The following is a 24,171-nucleotide window of genomic DNA, read 5'->3' on the forward strand; positions in this document are numbered from 1 at the left end:
ACTTTTTCAAAATATTTGATTTTATTCATTTCCTCAGTCATATTCGTTGGTTTTGTTGGACGATTGAGACAAGGAGCGAGGATGAAAGTGAGTGGTTGGTGGTGGCTCCCTCTGGCGGGATGCTCTGACTCCGACTTTGCTCAGACTTGATTTCTCCCTCCCAACGTTGTTTCACCACAACAGCCAACAGGAGTTACCAGTAGTAAATTCTAGGATAAATAAATACTGAATCGGTGTTGTCAAAAATGCAATAATATACAGTGACAACAATTAAGGAGTAAATATACAGAGTTAATTGACATCTTAGACATCATGTCGTCGTCGAGTGGTCGTACGACTCGACAGCAGAAGCACATCTTGTCCACTTCGACCGAGTCCATCTTGTATCCCTCAGGGTGCAAGGATGTTCAAGAGGACATGCACGCCGACGAATTAATTCGGCGGCTCAAAAGCTTGGCCTCAGCATTTCAAAGTATGGGACAAGAGGAAAATGCTTACGACGAGTATGTTCCAGTTTGCCTGCACTTGGCGGAGGATGGATTTTTACATCATGCGAGTAAAGACGTCCGACTCTTGGTGGCCTGTTGTATTGCAGATATTCTGCGAATCTATGCACCTGAAGCTCCTTACAAGGAGACTGAACAAGTTAAGGTAAGAGGGGAAAGGCGTACATAACATGTTCGAAAGGACGATTGTGTTAATAATGTGGAAAATGTGCTAATGCGTGCTTTTTGTATTCCTTGTTTCAGACTATCTTCAAATTCCTTATCTCTCAATTGGAAGGATTGAAAGACCCTAAAGATGCTGCTTTTAAGCGATATTTTTACTTGTTGGAAAACTTAGCTTACGTCAAATCATTTAACATGTGTTTTGAACTGGATGATGCTCAAGAAATATTTTGCAGCTTGTTTGAACTGATATTTTCCATTGTAAAGTGAGTCATTTGTTTTTATTCAGGTTACAGTGATTATTGTGTAATTTGATGATGGTCGAGCTGTGTAAGATAATTCTACATGTTTTAAAATTATTTGTTTACAGTGACGAACACTCGGGCAAGGTGAAGTCTTTCATGCTGGATGTTTTGTGCCCTTTGGTGTCAGAGTGCGATTCCGTCTCCAACGAATTACTAAATATAATATTAAGTAATATCGTGGAGCCTGTAAAAACATCAAAGAAAAATGCGTACAACCTCGCTAAAGAGCTCATCATCAAATGTTCAGAGACACTCGAGCCTTACATTCAAAACGTGAGATACAAATTATTATTTTATTTTTTATGTCATCATTAGGGAATGTTATGTGTTATTATGGTTTATGCTAAATAATAAATACTCCTCTTGTTTTAGTTTTTTAACCAAGTCCTTATTTGTGGAAAGGATGAAGTAAATTTGTTTATAGCCTACAAGGTAACTTGATACTGACTATCCTTCATAATACTTTTATGTGCAAGCTGATTGTGATCTTGAATAGCTAATTGTTAACTGTTTGTTTTGTAGGTCTACGATTTAATTTACGAGTTGAATCACATCTGCCCGAGCATCTTGCTCTCGGTCATTCCGCAGTTAGAGTACAAGTTGAAAAGCACAGATGAGGCTGAGAGACTGGGATCTGTTTCGCTGTTGGCAAGAATGTTTTCAGAAAAGGAGTCCACGCTAGCAATTCATCACACGCCTCTTTGGCAAGCCTTTATTGGAAGGTAAGTATTCCTAAACAGTAAATATTTAATTCTGTGCAAGTACAGTCTTCGCTGAGCTATGCATTTTATAAATCTGGGTTTATAATAACTTTTAGATTCAATGATGTCAGCGTCAATATTCGGATCAAGTGTGTGCAATATTCTATGCATTTCTTGTTGAACCATGTAGAGGTCCGATCAGACATTGTTGAAGCTCTCAAGGTATTAAACGAGTAAAATGTTAAATGATTTTCTACTGCATACTATGAATTGCATAATAATAATCTGTAATGATATGGTTTCTAGTTGCGGCAGCACGACTCTGAGGAGAATGTTCGATTTGAGGTTGTCAAAGCTATTGTGGCAACTGCTCGTTTGGATTTCAATATTGTATCCGAAAGTGAAGATCTCCTAAATTATGTGAAAGAAAGAACTTTGGACAAAAAGGTATTTATTTTGATTGGCTGCTTGGTATTTTTTAAAGTGACATTATTGATATTTACTTATGAGTTGAAAATTAATTTCTTACTTATAGTTTAAAATTCGCCGAGAGGCTGTCCAAGGGTTGGCCTTAATTTATAAGAAACATCTGAATGCGGAATATGTTCCTGAAGCAACGAAGCGAGCAGTTAACTGGATCAAAGATAAGATTTTGCATGTCTATTACATGCAGTCTTTGGACGATAGGATCCTGGTGGAACGACTGATGAATACCTGCTTGGTTCCGTTCCAACTGGAACCATATGACAGAATGATGAAATTAATGTACCTCTACGGTACCATTGACACAAATGCATCCAAGGCATTTGTCGAAGTTCAAAAGAATTTGTTATTGTAAGTCCTTTTGTTTTATACTTGGTTATTAACATTGTAACAATACTCACAACTCCTACTCAACTTTAAACAACTTGATATTAACAGAGTTCGTCGACACGTTCAAGAACTTCTTAATAGCATACGCAACGAGTCTAAAGTTGACTACGACCGGCAGCTGAATATTCGCATATCTCAATTAACGAAGTTTCTCCCTGACCCTGTAAAGGCTTCTGAATTTCTATGCAAATTCAGTACAGATCTGAAAAATGACAAGAACCTGTTTCGAACAATGGAAACAATTGTCAACCCTGCGACAGATTGTAAAACGGGAACTGAACACACGGTATGTAAATGATACTTGTTTTGACTAGTGTTGACAGGTAAAGATTAATTATGTAATCATTAGTTGCAATCATGTTATTTGATTACTTGCAGAATTTTGTTCTTAAAAAACTTGGAGCTCCAGTAATGACCAATTTGTATTACAATACAATTAAATTGCTTCTTGAAAGGACGTCGTCTGTCATTATTGATAAAGATTCGATTTCGGTATGTAAAACAAATACTTAACCTCATCTTTAGTGAACTAGATGTAAATATACTCTGATGGGGATCAAAGTATAATAATTTTTAATTGCTTACTCAATAATAGAAATTAATGAACATCATGCACGAAATCGTTGCTGGAAAGAAAGAAGTTCTGACTGGTGTTGGATTGGATAAACATACTGCGATAGATCGTGGACTAAACCTGGTTTGCGTAAGTTAAGACCTGAGTCCTTCTTTAATTTGATTTGGTATGTACTCTTTATGTGTTGTATTTTGTTTTGTATAGATTTTATCGTATGCTTTCCCCCTTCACTTTTGTGACGCCGAGATCTTAAACATGATGGTTCAACTCCTCGAATTTGTTGGAGATGTTGGTCAACCCAAAGTGTTGGCCGCTTTGACTAGTATTGGAAAATCAAAACCAATGGGTATGTATAGCTTTTTACGACTTTTGAACATTTTAAAATAAAATAATTTGGGAACTTGTTTAAAAATGTATTTTTATAATTATTAGGTCAATTTTACCAAAATGTAATGGGAACTCTTGTTCCGCAATGCCAAACGATGCTTGTGACTGGAGGTGCAAGACATGGGAAACACGCTGTTCGCTGTCTCCACATCAATATGAACGAATCTGCTCGGAACCACATTTTTGGTCAAGTGGTTGAAGCCCTCAGGGCAAACTTGGATCCAGACAATAACAATTATCGAACAGCTATTATTGCATTAGGACATATTGCTCTACTCATGCCAGAAGAATTCAAGTACGACATGAAATCCATAATCTCCACCAAGGTTCGTACATTTTTACCAATTGATGGGAGTGAAGCTTTGATGAACTCATTGGTTTTAATATTTTCATTAAATTTCAGATTGTAAAAGAGCTACTGGTCGCCCCACGTCGAACTGACGATGACAAATTAAAAAATTCTGAGAGCTGGTGTGATGAGGAAGATCTACCTGAGATTACCCGATGCATGGTAAGCAAATAAATAAATTATTGCAATTTATTTTCTTTTTAGCCGCGTAAATAGTTTATTAATTGTGAATTTGTTATCTTTGGTAGATTGCCGGACTGAAAACAACTGTGAGATGGTTAATGGGATTGAAAAGCGATATGAAAGCGGCCCTTAAGACGTTCAAAATGCTTGCTGCATTCGTTGAAACTGGGGGTGGGTTCATCAGTGTGTTGAATGTTCCATTCAGGTATGGGATCAAACAATCGAATTAGAGTTTAATTAATGGAATGCAAGTTCGTTTAGAAATAATTTTATATGATCGATATGGTTGATTTGTTGTTGCAGTAATGCGGAAAAAGCCTGGCTTCGGTTGACGGCTGGGTGTTGTATGCTCAAAATCTGCGAACAAAAGGGAGTCGGTGATCAATTTAGTGCAGCACAATTTTGCTCTCTTGCCAAATTGATGAATGTAAGTTTTTTTATAAATTATATTTTGAGTAAATCAAGCGCTTATCCAGTTACAAGCATATACATAATTTCATAATTTTATGATAATAAACAGGACGAAGTGCTAGAAGTTCGGGATCGTTTCGCACACAAACTACATCGAGGTCTTTCTCGTGGAATTCCACACAAGTAAGTATTTAATGATATTATCCTTTATTGTTGGCTATACTGTTGGTCACGTTTGAAATAAGTTTATAAAGAAATTACAATCATTAGAAACTTGGATAGAAACTAATTACATAATTTCATAATTGTGCAGGTGTTTGCCACTTGACTTTATGGGATACTACTCACTTGCTGGTTACGAAACAGATAAGAGACAGAAGGCCATGGTGCGATCGTATATGATGACAGACATTGAGAAGCGACGAGAGTACATAAAAAGTCTAATGATGACCGCATCTGACCGAGCTGCAGAGCAGCTTCCTCACATAATGCCTGATTACATGCTTGTGTTTTCCGTCCCTGTGTTAACGCATAACCCTAAATTTTCATCATATACTGATCACAAGGAATTGGTAAGAACATTCTTTCTATGCAAGTACCTTTTTTATTGAGGGTTAGTTTAATTGATGTTTTAATATTTTGTGATACAGGCTGAGATTAAGGAGTGCTTGTGGTTCATCCTGGAGCCTTTAATTGTTAGGAATGACAATTATTCGTTTGGGTTTTACAAGACGTTGGTTGAAAGGATGAAGAATCATAAAGATGCCCTAGAGCCAGAGAACGAAGAAATTCTTTGTGTAAGAAAAAGTTGTCTTTACTAAGTTTTACGTGTGTGGGTTATCTATTTAATTGCTGAAGATAAATGTTGTAATCTCACAGAAAATGTATGCCTGCTGCGATATTGCTCTGGGACTAATTCTCCAGAGGTCCACTAGTTTTGAGATGAAAGACTATCCTTCGGAACCAAGAATTCCTCCGATGTATTTTAAACGTAACGACGATCCATTCTATCAAAATACGTAAGTAGTACATTTATACAGATTATTTTTAATTATTCGTCGTCTGCACTTTACATACATGAATTGTGAATAAATGCTAATTGAAACAATAGGAGAACATACCTTCCTACTGACATGCAGTATTCAGCCCCCAAAAAGGCTGGCGTAACTGTATCTGTTGCTTGGGACAATTCAACTAAGAAACCTATCAAAAGATTAAAACGAGACGCTGTCCTTGTCGTAAGTTTCATATTGTTGAATATACTATAAAAAGCTTAATTATGTGACGACAGAGTCTAATCTGTAAAATTCTTTTTCTTGACTCAAGCAGGATGAACACGGCAACGTTTCCATCGATGCTCAGGTAAATACATTTAACAATAACATAAGCTAATTCGATACTTCGTGATACCGTGTCACTAATACTCAATTTTTATATATTCGATTTTCAGCCGAATGACGCTAGTGAAACTCGCTTACAGATTCCTGGCATCAAGGTAAGAATATATTTTTGTTCACATCGTTAACAATGTATCTGGATTCTTATGCTGTTCAAGTATTATTTTTAAAAAAAAATAATGCAAGATTTATTATCCTTTTCAAACTTTAGAACGGTGAAAGTGACGAGGATGATGAGGAACATGACGAAAGTCAGGCCACCAGTGGAGCAAATTCGTTACAAGCCCAAAGTGAAACTAAATCAAGTTCAAGTGCATCATTGTCCACCCTGAAACTTGTTTCAGTGGATGAAAAATTGGACGGAATGAAAAACAACCGCACCACTCTTACCACTGCTCCTAAGAAGGAATCCAATGGACGTGGAAATGATAGTGACACAGATTCACGTAATAGTTACGGGAAATCAACGGGTAGTAGTAGAACAAGTACGAAGGAACCTGATGTCACGGATGCCGATAGCGAATCCTCCTCCCCAAAACCCAAGGCAGAAAAATTAAAACCAGTGACAAAACGAGGAAACTTATCTGTAGCAAGTGCAAGCCCAATCCCTGACAGCGATGACAGTTTAAATCATCAAAATGAGACAGCTGCCACCACCACCGCCCGAAGTAGACGGATCATAAAAGCCGTGACCGTTGGTGGCAGTACAAATGCTTCACCAAAGAGCGATGCGTCATCAACAAAGTCTGCAACACCCACCGTCAGTACGCCGTTAGCTTCACCACCACCAACAACAAAATATACAAGCAAACGTGCCAACTCTAGCGAAATTCCTTCAAAGTCTACCACAACCACCGAGACAGACGCGACTCCGCCACGAAAATCAGCTAGGCTAGCTAAGAAATAAATAATGTTATACATCACATGTCGTTTAATCTGTGTGTATATAACATTATACAAAAAGTTTTTCCTACATTATTCTTCTTTATTTATGTTAATTTTCTACTACTACCACCATTACTACGACTATATCGAGTTGACATCAACTATTATTCATAAATGCCGGACTTTAAAAATAGAATATTATTTCAGAAAGAATGACAACTCCTCGTTTTGTATTTCTCATATAACGTAAACTCTGTGTGCCCTCAAAATATTGGTCTAATCCAATTTAAGTCTCAATAAATAAATGATTTTCAACAGTTTGACTAATTTCGACTTATCTGAAACGTATTTTTTTGCATGATGATTAAACACAAAACAAAATCAATCAATTCGTTGTATAAAATTTTCACCTTTACTAGAATCGTTTTTCATAATTCACTGTTGATTTTGCATAAGTTTTGAACCATGTCGTCACAGAATAATTTAAAAAGCTTACACAAATTTATACACATGGGCCTTGATGGCATTAATAATAATCACAATTTTCCAATATTTCAATAGTTAAAAGTCAGCAAATTGTTTGGGATATTCATCATACGTCCCCACGTCGATGGGTTCCTCGATGAAGATATCAAAGCTACTCGTGTCATCAGCTCCGTTCAACTTTGGGATGTACGGAGCTTCCACAGTCTTATTAAACAAATCAATCCAGTTCAGAGTTGCGAACCATGGATGAGATCTAATGTCGTAAATCCCATTTTTCAAATTTCCATAGCGTTTGCTTAGGTCGACTTGGATTAAGTTGTGCATCAGATTCTTCAAATCAGAGGAAAGAGTGGCCGGATATTTAATTTTTCCACTGACAATCTTTTCGCACGTCTTGATCGGCAAGTTTGATGAGAAGCTGTAAATAATAATTAAGTATCATTATGAAAAGGGATCATTGCTACATAATTTGTAACATACGGTGGATATCCGACAGTCATTTCAAATATTAGAACCCCAACTGCCCACCAATCTACGGCCTTGCCGTATCCTTTGCCCAGGATGACTTCCGGTGCAAAGTAGTCTGTGGTACCGCACAAAGTATACGTTCTACCCTGGACGCGTTTAGCAAAGCCGAAGTCAGACAATTTCAGGTATCCGTCGCTCGAAATCATGACATTCTCTGGCTTCAAATCCCTGTGGATGATATCCATCTGGTGCAGATACGCGACTGCCATGATAATCTGACCAGCATAAAACCTGGCCTGGGGTTCCGAATACCGAACACGCTTCCGGAGGTGAAGCCACAAGTCACCCCCTTGAACAAAGTCCATTGCCATATAAAGATTCTTCATGTCCTTGTAATGGTACGTCAACTTGATGACGAAAGGGAAACGCACACAGGCCAAAATCCTCTTCTCGTCCATGGTGTGTTCAATGGCATGAGACCTAAACAATTTTGCCTTTTCCATGACTTTAACGGCGAATAATTCCTCGGTGGACTTTCGCTTGGCGAGCATCACGAAACAGAATCCTCCGATCCCCAAAGTTTTCAGGTAGTCGAATCTATCGAAACTTGAGAGTGTAGAAGCTGGATTATCCCATCGCTCATTGAACTCGACGCGAGCCTGTTTGAACCACCGTTTCACCTCGTCATTAGACGTGTAATCAATCCTTTCTTTAGAGTTTGTGTTGCCCATTGTGAATCTGGGTGCAACGTTTAATTAGAAAACTCGGTCGTGGAGAAGTTCAAATTAAAAAGTATAAATAATTATGAGATGGCTATTTACTTACCTGATATTAATACTTACTGATAACCTGATGTTCAAGGATTCGTTGTCCTTTTTAATTGTATAAAAGTTACTGGTTGGAAAATGGTAAAATTTTAATAATTAGCAATTATTTTAAAACGTCATGTCTTGACTGTTGTCGAATTGGAAGTGAGCCGTAATTGTGTGTGAATTTGAGTTCAGGTCAGCAGCAGATGCTCATATGACGTTCCCATGACAACTCGTAATAAAAATCAAAAAATTATGATCCATAGTGACAAAGAATCGCTGTACTTTTGTGAAACCATACAAACCATTAGCAGTAAATTAATCATCACCATCTTTGCTCTGTCGGCGATGAAACTTGAAGTAAATCAAATGAATTGTGCACATAATTAAGTGATACAACTTGGTGTTGAAATAATTACTTGCATATTTTATTGAAATTACTCGTCATGATTTTGTCTGACAGTTTTTCTTGAACAACATGAATTATTATTAAGGGTATTCACGACGAGTTCGCATTGTTAGCAAGAAAAACGAAGTTCGCAAGTTCGCAAAAAAATTCATCGGCGAACTTGCGCATTCTAAGGCTAGTATTTAGTTTGCAATTTTTTTGAAATTATGTTGGGATGCGAACATGCGACTTCGTAATGAATACCCCTATTATCTGGTAAAAACTAATAATAATCAAAGCTTTAGTATGCAGTTGTTTGTTTGTCAAAGTTACGAGTTCCATGAACAATGTGAAAATGGAAGTATACATTAGTAGTAGTGATAATGATGATGATAATGTCTTATTAAACTCAACGGCTTTAAATAAGTCAAGCTGCCACTGAATATTATTGTGTGTGTCGGTGTGTACGTGAAATTAATATAATGATTGATTGCTTAAAGTATCCTAGATTACAGATTATTCATGTTCCCCTGCTGACTTACGGTTACTTAGGGTAGTACTTAATATGTAGTCTACGGTTAGTTAGTAGTACCAAAAAGTGGTTGTCGTCATTAAATTTGAACGAAATATATTTTTGTGCACCCTTTTTATTAGATCCATCCAGGTCTGTTGAAACCAAGCCCATGCGGATAAGGATAACCGGTCGGTGGCAATAAGCCCATTACATGCGGAGAACTCTGAAAGAACTGTTGGTACGGGTCGACAAGTCCTCGGGGTGGTTGGCTGTGTGCGAAGGGTTGTGAGCTTTGAGATTGATAGGGGGATGGGTGAGATCCTATGAAAGGGGGGATTTGATATGGAGAGATGGACGGGGCGGGCACACCCCCGGCGGTGCTGCGGGATGAGGGCGAGAATGAGGTGTGGAAAGATGAGGTGGACGAGGGGTACAGGTCTGGACGATGTGCGAGACTTGGTGGACTTGCCTGTAAAAAGAAACATGTTAGCTAGCACAGCTTCCCTGTTGTACCTCATTGTACTAATGCTAGTAATTTACCGAATAGAGTGATCCTTCGTCCTTGGAAGGATAGAGGGCAAGATCTGCGGGGGAAAGGGAAGAAAAGTTGAATGCACTTGCAGCAACCATCGCCTGACCACTGCTCTTGGAGTTTGATTGAGATCTAAGAAATATAAGAAATTTTGATTTACTGGCATGATTTATCAGAAAACTAATACGTATTTATATCTGGTTTATGTACCTGGATGAAGATTTGGACTCTGCCTTAGAGCCTTGTCTTCGACTATTGGTCACACTCGTGACGACAGGAGTGTCGATGTCGGACGGCAGTTTGTCCGCCGGTTGAGAATGAGCTGCTGGAGGGTTGAGAGGATTCCCAGTCTTGGTTCCACCGGAGACGCCACTTGCAGAACTGTACCCGCTTGGGTCAGCCGCTCTTTGATACTTGCTCATACTTTCTGCCATCGCTTGTTGATCTTGGTATTGACGATACGCATTCGCCATCCCGACAGCATTCATCGGATTGGGGATGCTGTTCACGATTTGCGATAGTGAGGCAAGATTATGTGGCCACTGGACAAATCCATTCAGTTCACTATGACCCAGTTTTCCCTCCAAGTTTGCAGCAGTTTCCCTCCTTTGGATCTCTTGCTGTTGCTGCTCATTAGCTGCGGCTGCTGCTGCTGCATTCGAACGACTATTTCGACCCCGTGAGCTGGACGATGATGACGATGATGAGTTATTGGAAGTGGAAGTAGTGTGTTGATCCGCAGATGATGAATGTCCTCCACCAGATGAAGTAAGACTGAGTTCCCCACTGCTCACACTCGATTTGTAAAATCTGCTCATTGCTGAGTCCGCACTCATCGGATTGGTGTACACGTTTGGAGGAATGTTAATGTTTCGAGGGTTGGACGCATACGGATTTGAGGGGTACGGAGAAGGTTGAGCTGTACTAGGTCGTTGAGAATGAGAATGAGCGGCCGTCAAATTTTGGGTGTAACTGGATGCCGACGAGGGCAGTGACGACGGAGGCATGCTAGATGGAGAGTTCATCTGGTGATGGTAATTATGCGGCGGATATCGCTCGTAATGCTGTTGATGGCTCATTTGTGAATGGGCTTGAACTTGATTCATGTGAGCCATTACGGGCTGATGGGCTTGAGATATTGCAGGGGTGCTGTGGGCAGCTTCCGGGTGGGGCTGTCCGACCGAGGAAGGATGGCCATAGTGATTCGTGGGAGGTGGGTACGGAGGGATGGAAGGAGCAGGAGAGTGACTTCCTCCATGATGAATTAGAGAGCTCGTCCTGTGATGGGCTGCTGATGAAGAGTGCGCCGGAACAACCACACTTGGACCTGGGCGAATAGTTGTTGCAGAAATGTTGAGAACTGAAGTAGTATGCTGAGAATTTGACGACTGGCTGTATGAGGGTGGTCGATACTCTGGGACGTTGGGTGAATGTGGGGAGTTGGGGCCAGCAGGTGGTGACTCCACACTGGTCATCCCTCCAGGGGATGGTGACTGCATATTGGAGCCTGGACCCACATTGGGAGAGGGTGTGCTGGCTGCATAGCGAGGAGTATATATTTGGGGAGCATTGTAGGGTCCAAATCCACCACCAATATTTTTGTTGGAACTGCCAGTCGAAGACATTTCTCGTCCTCCTCCTCCTCCTCGACTGGCATTTGTACTATGATTGTTCGTCGGGGTGGGTGGAGTGGAGGGAGAGGCTACGTTAGAGTTGGAGTTGGAATGTGGTTCATTGATCTTCTCGGGACTAGAGTGCTGGGATGTGATATCCTGATAAAATCCAACTCGGACAGGTCCCACGGGTCTGGGGGGAGTTTGTGGAGTGTGGGGCGGACTATTGATGGCGGGGGAGAAGGGAGAGTTTGCAGGTGACTGAGAACTCACTTGGGACGAGGCGGAAGGGGACTGAGACTGCGAATGGGCCCAGTGCTCGTCAACCCATCGAGGAGGATTAACTCCTGGTCCGTCTTGATTGCTGAAGGGGTGGGGTGAGCCACTCTCGCTTTGGGAGGACAGACTGCTCGTACTCATCTTACGATGGCGATGATGTTTCTTGTGTTGTTGATTATTGTGGGTCTTGTTTGATGAGGAGGATAGCTCACGCTGCGGCTCATTCAGCACTGTAGGATGGGGTTCACCGGGTGGTTTATGCTGTTGTTGTTGTTGCTGCTGTTGAGCGTGAGTTGAGGAGTTTGAGTTCCAGTGAGGAGGTTGTTCAGGATGGAGCACATGTTGTTGCTGTTGCTGCTTTCTGACACCTTTAGGCACTGGAGAATGCTTGTGGTGACCAGCATTCTTGTAAGAATCGTTGTTTGAAAAAGACGAAGAGTTGTTTGACTCGCCCACACCTCTCCCCATAACCTTAAAGCTCTTGGGATCATTATCTGGTTTTCTACCGTGAGGAGAGTTGCTTACTGGGGCAGTGGCAACACATCCAGGAACAGGTTTCGTTGGACCACCAAACGCTTTTATCCAAGCTGACAAGTTTGGCATGCATTTTTCCGGCTTAAACCCTTTGCTTGGCTCCAATTTCCTGTCCGTTTCTTCCTCCTCGTCATCATTCTCTTCCTTGTCCTCCTCCTCTTTAGATGACCCTTGAGGACTGGCTTTAGACCCTTCCACCTTGACAGGTACCTCTGATGATCCTGTTGCTGTTGTTGCTGCTGCTGTTTCATTGTTGGACGACTCTACTTTCCCTGCTCCACTGGTAGACGTAGAATATTGTGAGGGAGGAGTCGCGTCCTCGTCGTCTTCGTACTCATTCTTCTTAAACCCTCCAAGTTTAATGGCATCTGTGGAGAGGACGGTGCCCAAGCTGAGTTTAGGTCCACCCTTTCGGTCAGTGGGGGCATCGTTGAGGAGAAGGCATTTCTTTTTCTCTGGTTTCTCGCCCACTGAATTATTATCTCCTCGAACTAGCTTCTCAGAGTTAACTTCGCCACCTCCCGAAGGTGTTCCTTTACCTCCAAAAATGTCAGACTGTCCGGCTATCTTGTTGAATTTTGACTCGACCGAGTTCAACTTGTTCCCCTTGTTCAATGGTTGCAACTTCTTGATGGATCCGGGACCCTTCAAAGTTGTGAAAAGGCTATTGGTTCGTTTAACTGGGGATTTGTGTTTCTTATCTTCAAAACTTTTTGAATGTTTCAACGATGGTTTTGACTCTGTGACACTGTTGTTGTCACCAGGACTAGTGGTGGTGGAGGAATAGTCATCTTTTATAATGGAGTCAGTCCTCTTCTTGACTTTATTGTTGGGACCGTTTGACTTGGAATATGGTGGTCGAACTGGAGGAGGAGAAGTAGAGTCACGCTGCTTGGAGCTGCTACCACTACCACTACTGTGACGTTGATGTTTGCTTGAGTGGTGATGTTGGGATGATCGCTTATCCTTGCCCGTTTTGGACGATGACGAATGATGCTTCTGCTTATCCGAATTTTTCTTTAATTTGACATTTCCCGTTGTGGTCATGGACTTTTTCTGTTTGGATTTTTCTGATTTTGACTTGTCCTTGGGACTCGGTTTATCTGATTTTTTTGGCATTTTCTTGGGTGGTGTGAAGTCTTCGTCCTTTTCATCATTATAATCTCGTCGCTTGGCTTCTTTGCTTTTAACAAACGGTTGAGGCCGAGACGTAGCAGTAGGAGAGTTTTCCTCCAGTTTCCGTTTATGACCGATTATATTAGTAGGACTGGAGTTTTTGGGAGGAGAATGTTTATCACGATCATTGTCATCTTCGAGAATTCGATTTCGGAGGTTATCAAATGCAGCAGCTCCAGAACTGACGTACTCGGTCGGTTTAGGAGTTTCCACCAACCACTTGTCAATATCCTTCAAGGTCTCAGCCGTGGCAGTGTCGAGATTTTCAATTGCTTCCGAATCTCGACTGTGATGTCGCATTAGTTTATGTTTCTTGGACTTTTTGTCAACTTTGTTCTTCTTTTCTGAGGACGATGATTTGGACTGCTTAGATTTGGATGATGACTGTTTTTTATCGGTTGAAGATTGATTTTCTTTCTTGTGCTGAAGTAATCAATAGGAAATTTTAAAAAGTTGCAAGATATCTCAGTAAATCTACTTTCTACATTAAAAAATTGTAATAATTTCTACCTCACTAGACTTCTCGTCCTTTTTATTATTTGTAGAGTGAGTTCGAGGTCGTTTCTTTTCTGAACCCATGTTGCTGTATTCAATGCTGATTTCTTCATCGTCAGATTCGTCGGGGGCAATGTATCGCTGGACAGATTTATGAAACGCATCCTGTAATGTTTCCGCCATTTCGGTGTACTCTGGAAAATGGATGATAAAAATAAATACAAATTATTGGAATTAGCTGCATTAAGTAATTATGATCGGGATTTTCAAATACGGACTACGATTTAAAAAATTCATCCAAGAGTATTTAGTTGAAAATGGACGCTCGTAAGCAAGTCTTGGATTTTATAAAATTCAAAGCCAAGAAATTAAATTATGAAATATACACGTTATAGGTATAAACCCCTTCTTCTGTTTCTTGCAAAATTTTTGCTAAGAAGGGAAATTGGCAGTTTGAAAAATAGTCCATATTTTAAAATCCAGACTATAATAGGACTAGGTAATAGTGATCCGTACCGCTAGAAGGTCCATTATATTTTATACAGTTGTCCACAATTCTCTGAAAGTCTGCGATAAATTCTTCGAGTGAGACGTACTCTTGATTGTCAAGTTTGTCCTCCATCGTTTGAAGGTCCATTGGTGAAGAGATTGCTTTGTAGTAGTTTGGAGCGTAATCTTCATCAACTGGATTCATAAAAGGCCAAGCGTCTCCGTGGTTCTTTATTGATTCAACCACTTTATGCATCCCGATTTGAACGTCTTCTTCACTTTGTGAAAACCTAAAAATAAATAAATGAGATTTAGTGATTTCAATCGTATTACAAAATTGGGAACAAATTAACTGAGGAATGGTGGACTTACAGTACACTGCTTTTAACTTTGGCTTTGGACATTCCCAGCATGGAATGAATTGGTGGTGCGTGATTAGTATCGAATAAAGCCTTTTCAGTGGTGGGTTTGCTCTTGCTCGCCTGCTTTTGTCGATCCCTATCTTTATCCTTTGATTTTTCCTTCTTCATTTTTCTCTTTTTTCTGTCCTTGTCTTTCAGCTTGTCTTTGGACTTGGACCGTTTCTCCTTGTCCGTTGAACTACTTTTCTGTTTCGCTTTCGTGGAAACCTTTTTGGTCGATTTTTTAACAGGTGCTGGAGATGAGGAGCGAGAGGTGGACCCTTCATCTCCTTTCTCATCCTCTGCTGGTTCTTCCCGATCACTGGACGGATCTCGTGGGTTGTCGTCATCGTCATCCTCCTCCACATCTGATCTTTCATCCCCTCTGCCATCGTCACTATCATCATCTTCCTTGTTGTATTTTTTAGCACCTTTGGACAAAACTGCACTTTGAATAGTGGATAAAGAGTTATTGGTCGTCCTCTTGGATTCAGGAGACGTCTTCTTTTTGCTTCCATTTTTGGTAAGAGTGGACTTTGCCGGGGATTTGCTGGGAGACTTACTCGTGGCTGAACTACTTCTACTACCTCGAATATTTTTCTTCCTATTAGAACTACTGCCAGATCTTGAGGAGGAGGACTTGTCATTATTTGATATCCTCGTGGGTACGGATGACACTGGTTGAGAGGGTGGGACTCCGCCACCCCTTCTTTCTCGGAGGTGAAGTCGTGCCTTCCTTTCTTCCCTCTCAATCTCCTCAGCCAGAAGCCGGTCTGCTTTCTCCTGCTCTTCCCTTTGTCGCCGTAGCTCATCTTCTTCCATGTCGCCCGATTCGCTAACACTTTCTCTCCCTTCCTCACCACCACCCTCGCTAGAAGCGTGTTTAGTTTTTTTGTGAGATTGTTGGACGGGCATATCTTCTCGCTGCTGCTGGTGATGATGGTGTTGGTTTGGTTCTGATAACACGGATCTTCCACTGCGACGGAGTTGCTGCTCTAGCATCCGCTTCCGTTGCAGTCTCTCCTTTTCGGCAAATAGGCGTGGAAGTTCAGGGAGAAAGTCAGAGCTAAAGGAAGGAATAATCGTTAATTAGGTATTTATTAAATGTGAGTTTTTTTTACATAGCCATTAGCACAGTTATGCAGTATCAAAAGTGTTAAAACTGCATTACTATTATTAATACCTGAGAGTGCGGTGGAGATTCTTTTCGTGGATAGATTTGCAGTTTTTAAATTTGCGTGTTAACACTTGCCAATCTTCTTCAGTGTAGCAAACGACCTGCCATTTGCTCAAAGATTTTTCCCAGTGGAGCTCCTTTCTCCCTCGTTTTCGTCCGGCTGCCTGTGTCGTTTCACATGAATACACATGTAATCATTAAATGCTCAATAACACGCTCATATCGAATTATTGAGTCGAACTGCTAAATTACCGATTTGTCGCTCCCGTAGTCCTCCCTATAAAGCCGGGTCCCGTAAAAATACCAGTATGTGCTTCCCCCACTGTCTCGACCCAAGGGTTCTACGCGTAAGCTATCGGACTCCAAGGACTGAAATACAAGAAAATGCTATGTAATATCTCTGCTGAAGTTATGGCATGACTGATAATATCATAAATTAGTGCAAAGGAAAATGAGACCTCCGATGAATCTGTTAAATTCTTTCATGCTGAACTTACCTCCAATTTTAAAGGTACATCCTCATTGTCCAAACGGAAATCGCATAAGTCGTACAAAATTTTTACTTTTATGCTCACGGGGAGAGAGTGGAATGCTGCATCGGTTTCAAAAGGATTGTCCTTGGTTGAGCCCTCCTGTAAATCAGCGTGATAGACATGATTTACAACATATTTAATTTTCGTCTCAACTCTCATTCCCTCAAAAAAAAGGCTCAAAAAATAATAATTTGTTGTTTCTTTACGCGTATCTTTAACTCAGTTCAGTTTCAGATAATGAGGTCCGTATTAATTAATTGTTAATCATAAAAACAAACAAAACGAGTACAAACCAATATTTACAAGGTCATTTCATTTTTTTAGTAAACATTTATTCCAGTAGCCACGCACTTTATAAAAATCGCCCCTTGCAACAAACAATCGAACAAAAATAATAATGTTTGCCCTTATTGTTTGAGACTTATTGCGTGTTGACAGCAGAATACATTTCATGATCCCATCGTATATTTAGGTATTTACAACATAATCAATAAAAAAAAGTGAAAGCACAGTAATAGAGAATGAGATCTAGGCAGAAGAAGTGAGAATAAGTGCGGCATATAATTTTGCTTTCTATCAGCACTACGTGTAGTAAAAGTTTAATTAAATCCAATCATAAAAAATCTCCTTCCCTTCCACCTCAAGAAGAATGCATCAAGATATGATACACATAAACATGCTTCTCGTCGTGGCCTGTTTATATTGCATTATATTTTCGTGTAGGTTGACACACTATGATACTCAAAAATAATTTGTGGTAAATTTCATGACGAATAATTTCATCATCATCATCATCACATCATAAAAAATTGGCAAACCAAGGAAGAAGGAATCGTATATGTTAGGTGATGGTATCCTCTTACCTCGCATTTTTTGCGAAAGAGTCTCCGTAGGTACATCTGAAATAATAATACAACGTCGTAATGCAGCCAATGCCCACTACTCCTCCGTTTCAGACAACGGAATGAACACCGAGATTCGGACAACTTATACTCTTGCCAATTCTCCCATAACCAACTACATACATCGTCCATTAGCAATAATACTTGATAAAAATGGATCGGATAATGGAACTCATCATCCTTTAATGAGTCTCCATTCTCATAAAAAACCAAGGCTGGCTTCATTTCAAACGCATATTCAGATATCAACTAAATATATAATTTATCAGACATAATTTACCTGATAGTTGGATGTTGTGATTTCATCGTGCTTGGAATTGAAGCAACCCTTGAGAAGTTGAACTATCAAGTCTTGCAGCAACGAACTTGCCACTTCCTCTACACTATCCGTGAGCAAGGCTTCTTCCAACTCCTACATGTGCATAAATTTCACACCCTTTCATCAATTACTCACACCAAGTGGGACTCTTGTTTTTTTTACTACATCACAAATATTCGGATCGTCAGACCATACAAATCTATAAAATCCACCACCCAAAATAATGTTGCCAAACTTTTTTTTCTCTCCATGGGATTCGCAATCATACTCTTTTACGGAATATTTACTACGTATCATTCTCAAAAGATTGATTTTTATAGAGAAGATGAAACCAAAACTCCTAGAACAGAAGTTCCAATTATTCCTACAAGACTTATGTGCCCTCATCGTAACAGAATCCTTTCCCAGTTGCAAAACTTCTTGTGGTAAAGTTGTGCGAATGCCTGAAGAGGCTCATTGATTTCGCTACTAATTATACCCCTAAGGTAGACCCACGCTTTGAAAGTGTGTATTATTTGGCAACAACAAGAAAACAATCCAACTATAGCTTTACACCTTCTAATTAGTCCCTGGAGTAATCTGGGTTGGTGGTAACATGAGCCCTGGCCATTCCATTTTGCATAATGCGATACCTCTTCTTCCTACCACTCGGTATCTTATTCATCTTCAAAATATGTAGTAGGAGGAGGAGGAGTGGTTGGCAGGTCCAACCGAAAAGTACATAAAAGTTGCCTATCTTTGCGGTTGTTTGAATGAGTGGTGTGTAGGCACGCAATATTATCTGAAGGAATTGCGGAAAGAGTGGTTGACAGGAGGAAAGAGAGAGAGAGGTTCGTGCTGAACGGAAGTTAAGCTTCCCAGTCGTCGTAGATGAACAGAACAAGACTGCGGAAAAAGAAAGATGAGTTTGTTCGTGCACGTGCTTCTCTTGGTCGTCGTGTAGTGGTAGTGACTCTGAACTAATTATAGGAATAACCGGAGAGAGGAGAGAAGCCGTTGGCATGCTTTCGCCTTATTATTCGCCTCGCCTCTCTCGCTCTCTCTGTGTGTTCGCCCGCAGAGGAGGAGGCTGCAGAGTGCCAAATCTTTTGCATGTTTAACAGCACAAAATTGCAAAATAGTCGAGCTGGAAGAAAAAGTGGACTCCTCGTCGTAGGCGAAGAAGAAGAAGAGGTCTGAGAGAGATATGATTTACGTCGTCGTCTCCGCCACTATTACTGCCTGTAAACTAATGCTTTACTTTTCATAAAACCACTACCACCACCACCACCACTGCCTCTACCACCTCTCAATTGTTATTTGCACAAAGGAGGAACTAATTAAGAGGAAAAACTTTTATGGATTTAATAACTTAAATAAGAAATTAGATTTTAATCTGCTCGGAAGTAATTAAGTGCTTTCTCTCTCGACTTGTATCACTTCCCCCCATATTTGAGTCTTGTCCTGATTTTCCCTGGATTTCTAGTTTTTCCTGACATTGTGTTTCGCTGTTATTAAATTATTCATACTAATAGATGGAACACGATCCATTTAGAGACTACAAATACACACGTATTCTAATATTCTCACCACTGACTGAACTACAAAGAGAGTAGTAGTAGTGAGTGAAAATGCTGAATATTTGTCCTTTCTGCATGATTTAATCCTCTTTGAAAATTAATTTCTTTTGTTTTACATGAAAATACATGTCGCATCCTTCCCTCCCGATACACAAGTAAGTCTACGCAATGAGTGTTTTTAATTCCGTCCTCTCCTCATTACATAAGTTTAATAAAGTTTCCATACAGCAGAACTGGAAGAAGACGGGCGGATGTATGTACATCGACTAAAATACACGCCCGGACAAATATCGATCCGACAATTTTGCTTTGTATGTAGGATATTGTTTTGTGTATTGTTGTTTGATACTTTTTGTATAATATAATACACATCACAATTAATTGTGTATGAAAATCCTGAATGGAATACGGGTGCAAATGTTTGGGATATAATTCGACTCTGAATGCCTTTGTCTTTTATTTTACTTTACTCTCCTCCTCCTCCACCTCCATTGTTTGCAAGATATATAGATAAATATATGAGAATAAGCTACGACTAAAAAACGGTCGTAAATATGTCACTACTATATCTTTTGCTAACCGTAAATGTGATCTCTCCCTTTCTCTCCTTATTTATAACCCTTCAATTCACAGCACTCTCATCCTCCTTTCTTCCTTTTTTTGCTATTGCGAACTTGCCCTCGGTATCTTATGCGAGCTTTTTTTTCCTAAAAACTCATGTCTGTCTTTGATGCTGACGTGATCCCAAGATTTTTTGACTTGATTGAAGACAAACAAGGCGAATTTGAAAGGACTTTCTTACCTCAATGTCAAAATCTATAAGATCGAAATATAAACGAAACAAGGAACAAAAGTGCGCAATGCATGGTATCTCCCAAGAAAATGCGACACGACCAGCACCTTTAAAGAAAAACAGATTATTAATTAGGAATTTAAATTCCTAATTGTTGTAGATTTTATGGGAAATTTAGGAATAAATCCAGCTCTGAATCTCATCTGTAAAATTCAATCAAAGGTTTGTGAGCATTTTATAGTTTGCTAACGCTCTCGCTCCCCACTCGGTTTTTTGCTGACGTTAACTCAACTATATTATTCAAACATAACTGCGGCTGCTGCTGCTGACGACGACGACAATCAAAAAAATTTTACGTTCAAGGACTCAAACAACTAAAATATAATTGTACCTCTGCTGCGGAACGATGCGCCAAATAAAATTTGGTCAATAACAACATCAACTTAAGAAGGAATACCTGTGTATGTACGAGCTATACAACAAGATATTAACAATTTTTAACGTGTCAAAAACAAATCAGGTCGGGATACGATAAAGCAACGATCAAGCGTACAATCTCCCCAGTGGCATTGGCATTCCATCATCCAGCTACCAAAAAAATGCCCAAAAATAAAAGAACGCTATTCTCACGGGTTCTATATATCCATAAAAATTAAAGAATTGGGGAGAAAATTATAAATTTTGGTACGTAGATGATTTGAACTCAGACAAAGCTTGATGCGTTGGTAGGCTAGCAATAAATATTGATCAACAACAATTTTTAAATTTAAATGTGGTAACAGTAAGTGGTGGAAATATTTAAGAATAATTTTTTGCACCAAAAATATAACAAGAAACTGATAGTTATGTATTATTGCAAATTGCAATTTGCAACTTGAAATGAAAATAATGATGCGAATTGAATTGATCACCATGTTTGATCATACACTGTTGACCAAGCAAATAGCGAATATATAATAAGTACTTTTGGCCTGAACATTTAAAAAATACGAAATAAAATTTAACCACTGCTACGGCTGCATATACATATATCAAAATTATTAACAGTAAATGCACATGCTTGTATTTATGTATGTATATTTGCCACAGTATCTATCTACCACTACGCCAATTTGCATGTAATCAGGGATAAAGCTATAATATCGTATTGTTCTAACAACATACATAACTTATCAATTGCCACATTAAAGGTGTTAATTTATGCTCGAGTTCTAAAATTAAATAAATAAATTAGTTTTTTAAGTGAACCGATTTAATCAAGACTTATCAAAGTCAAATGTCTATTACGGTTTAGAAATCGCTTCAATTCTAATGTAGCTTCCTCAAAACTCAAATGTCTTCCTGGTAGATTTAAATAAAAATTGGGATAAAACTTCAAAAAACAGTAAAAATACACCGAACCAGTAAATGATTACAAAGGCAAAAATATAAATCGAAACGGGAGATACATATATTAGATTCCATCCCGTTACGATTCAACAAAAATTTGCATTGCAACAAAACCTGAATTGAATGATATCAGTATCATCAAGTTCCCTCCATCCGGTGGAATGTCAATTTAATCATCATCAGCCGTCACAAAAATCAAAATGCAAATGATGATCAAAGTTTAAATGACCGATTCTGATGATGTTGTATGAACGCTTTTCTCGATAAACTATGAAATGAAATGAAAATGAAGTGGAGACAGATAAGATAAAAAAAATTAGTCCAAGTGACACAATTTGAAGGATGCATAATAATATTAGTTGTGTGTATGAGCGATAAAATATGAACGTAGCGTGAGGGTTATGATGATGATGACTCCAAAGATTGGAAATTCACAAAAGGTTGAGTTTCCACTAATCCTTTTTTCGTAGTAAGTTAAGTGCTAGTTTTAAGCTTATTTACTTATACAAACATGCTTTCAGTTTCTTTAATGTCATGCAAGTGAGGAAAGAATCCATGCAAGCCTGGAAAATTAATGATACAAAAGACAACAAGATGCAGAAAATATTAAAGCAGAAGCAGATATTTTTTTAAGAATATCGAATAGCAGTGAGTAAAGTATGTTTTTATTGAATTAAATTAAGTTTTTGTTTTAAACTGAAATTAAATTACTTACCGTCCATCGCCTGGTTAGCGATGAAAGTAAGCTTCAATTTTTCTTAGTGACTGACAATCCGCGTACCCCGTCGAGAGAGAGAGAAAGTCGTGTTGCTTTCACTTCCAGGAAACAGAAACTAGCAATTTATTTCTTTATGGATGACGATATTAAGTAAGTAAACTAATAAATTAACTACTAAATATCACAACAAACATAACAGGAATAAGTAAATAATAATGGAAACTAACAAAAAGTCAACAACACTTTATCCCTGGTTCGCTTTACATAAGTCTCACACAGGGAAAATATTAATTTAATAGGATGGATCAAGTATTTCAACAGTAATAATCCTCCACAAGTGATATTGGCTTAATTTCTATCTCAGAAATTAAGGCACCACATGGCGAACTTGTGACTCTCAACAATATAATTTCACCGATATCAGTTTGCACTGTCGTTTATATTTGTTTCGTTATTAAAACCCAGAAAACACTATATATATAAATATTGGCTTCTTATTGATTATTATTTATTATTCAACCCTAAAATACTCACAGTGGAACACATTGTTCTTTTATGGGAAATGTTCCTTGAATGCAATTTCAACTTGCTGGATTCATCATCATCATCATTTTAATTATTTATCAAACAAAAGTTGTGTCTCACACTTTAAAGTGACGTTGCGACCTTGGTGTCATCCTGGTATTTAATTTCTATTAATGTTTTATATAACTATCCATTCCTATTACTCGGCAAAGGAGGGAAGGGCAATTGTTTTTTTGTTTATTATTACCCGCCCTGAAGATGAACTTGTAAAGTTAATTTTGCTGCTAATAATATCTCTGTCTTGGAAAAACCCATGCTCATTCTCGTTTAAATTGTTGTTGTTCTTAATATTTCGGAATGTGTTATTTTTTTATTATCGTTATCGGATCTCACAATCCAATCGTTCGGTCGGTCCGTGTGGTTCCCTCCTATTTTGCGATCGGAGCACTTGGAGGGAGCTTTCGCCCAGAGAAATGTGCTTTTGTACTTATTCCGTGGCAGAATTTCGCAGCGAATTTAAACCACTGTCCCTTTAAAGGTGGATCCTCTCCAGATCTATGGAACCGAGGTAAAATTGTATTCGCAAATAAATCCCCACAGTTTAAAGACAATTAGTGCGTTTTAGTTGAGTCGTGGTGGTTGTTGGAATACGCTGGTGGAGATCCTCTCAGAGAGAGAGAGGTTCGGCCGTCGTTAAATTACTTGGCTTGCTTATACCAACTGAGAGCGTAGTGCTATAAAGTATGAAAAAGCTCTTCTCCTTTCCTACACAATAATAATATCATCAAGAAGAGTAGTAGTAGCCCAAAAACCTGGTTGGTACTGTGTAGTAACAACAACGACGAACCTTTTTACTAAAAGGACGAGAGGCCCAAGCGTTTGGAGATAGCGAGGAATGAGTCGTCGTCGTCGTCCCTCCACCATTTTCGATCTCGCAGTGTAAAGTTGCCAGCGTGGTGGGAAACAAGGCCAACCTACCAACGAACGTACGTAATATCACAGAATGAGAATGGAATCGACGTATATACAGCTGCAGTGAATGTTTAAGAAGAACGTGTTACCAGGCTGCTGGGTTGCTACCTTTCACCGAGTAGAAAACAAATATTTGGGCGAAATTTCCGAACAAAAAGAAAGGAAAAACTTAGCATACCCCAGGTTCCCCCAGGGGTCATTATGAAATTTCATCATTTTCATGATTTTCAGAAATGTAATTTTCCTGAAATTTAGCTTTTTTGCAATCAATCGCGAACCCTGTAAAGAGCTACATACCGCTCTTGCGTTGCGTTTTAGAGTTTTGCGTTGCTCTCTTTACGCGAGTTCTTCATGCATCTCACAATGC

The 24,171-nt window shown here is 39.2% G+C and overlaps 3 protein-coding genes across 7 annotated transcripts; 1 reads left to right on the plus strand and 2 right to left on the minus strand.

The window, feature by feature from the left end:
- The first annotated feature begins 168 nt into the window (after nt 1–168).
- LOC110851152 (sister chromatid cohesion protein PDS5 homolog A) lies at nt 169–7,056 on the plus strand. 2 transcript variants are annotated; one of them, XM_022098809.2, is made up of 24 exons: nt 169–651; nt 750–934; nt 1,039–1,246; nt 1,346–1,405; nt 1,496–1,695; nt 1,791–1,896; nt 1,981–2,121; nt 2,210–2,508; nt 2,596–2,833; nt 2,926–3,039; nt 3,143–3,250; nt 3,326–3,467; nt 3,554–3,834; nt 3,912–4,019; nt 4,106–4,245; nt 4,344–4,467; nt 4,561–4,634; nt 4,765–5,023; nt 5,102–5,248; nt 5,331–5,470; nt 5,563–5,689; nt 5,778–5,813; nt 5,902–5,946; nt 6,060–7,056. In XM_022098809.2, exons 1-24 carry the CDS (start codon nt 313–315, stop codon nt 6,753–6,755), a joined length of 4,317 nt encoding a protein of 1,438 aa, XP_021954501.1. In that variant the 5' UTR covers nt 169–312; the 3' UTR covers nt 6,756–7,056. The 2 variants fall into 2 exon arrangements, with proteins under 2 accessions (XP_021954501.1, XP_021954503.1); XM_022098811.2 differs by having other exon boundaries at nt 170–651; nt 5,781–5,813.
- Nucleotides 6,792–8,787, minus strand: LOC110851054 (cAMP-dependent protein kinase catalytic subunit alpha). Of its 2 annotated transcripts, XM_035853035.1 has the most exons (3): nt 8,513–8,787; nt 7,700–8,425; nt 6,792–7,637 (listed from the first exon to the last, which is right to left on the minus strand). In XM_035853035.1, the coding sequence occupies exons 2-3, from the start codon at nt 8,416–8,418 to the stop codon at nt 7,295–7,297; spliced, it is 1,062 nt and encodes a 353-aa protein (XP_035708928.1). In that variant the 5' UTR covers nt 8,419–8,425; nt 8,513–8,787; the 3' UTR covers nt 6,792–7,294. The 2 variants fall into 2 exon arrangements, with proteins under 2 accessions (XP_035708928.1, XP_021954380.1); XM_022098688.2 differs by having other exon boundaries at nt 7,700–8,787.
- Nucleotides 8,788–8,902: 115 nt separating this feature from the next.
- Nucleotides 8,903–23,644, minus strand: LOC110851515 (mucin-12). Of its 3 annotated transcripts, XM_035853032.1 has the most exons (13): nt 22,305–23,644; nt 20,210–20,307; nt 17,810–17,941; nt 17,491–17,526; nt 16,592–16,726; nt 16,347–16,463; nt 16,101–16,258; nt 14,889–15,983; nt 14,544–14,806; nt 14,043–14,221; nt 10,141–13,955; nt 9,939–10,062; nt 8,903–9,867 (listed from the first exon to the last, which is right to left on the minus strand). In XM_035853032.1, the coding sequence occupies exons 1-13, from the start codon at nt 22,309–22,311 to the stop codon at nt 9,535–9,537; spliced, it is 6,492 nt and encodes a 2,163-aa protein (XP_035708925.1). In that variant the 5' UTR covers nt 22,312–23,644; the 3' UTR covers nt 8,903–9,534. The 3 variants fall into 3 exon arrangements, with proteins under 3 accessions (XP_035708925.1, XP_035708926.1, XP_021955015.1); XM_035853033.1 differs by lacking the exon at nt 17,491–17,526; XM_022099323.2 differs by lacking the exon at nt 20,210–20,307 and having other exon boundaries at nt 22,305–23,643.
- Between the last annotated feature and the right edge of the window lie 527 nt (nt 23,645–24,171).

This window comes from Folsomia candida, unplaced genomic scaffold, assembly GCF_002217175.1.
Source record: "Folsomia candida strain VU population unplaced genomic scaffold, ASM221717v1 Fcan01_Sc006, whole genome shotgun sequence".
Taxonomy (NCBI): domain Eukaryota; kingdom Metazoa; phylum Arthropoda; class Collembola; order Entomobryomorpha; family Isotomidae; genus Folsomia; species Folsomia candida.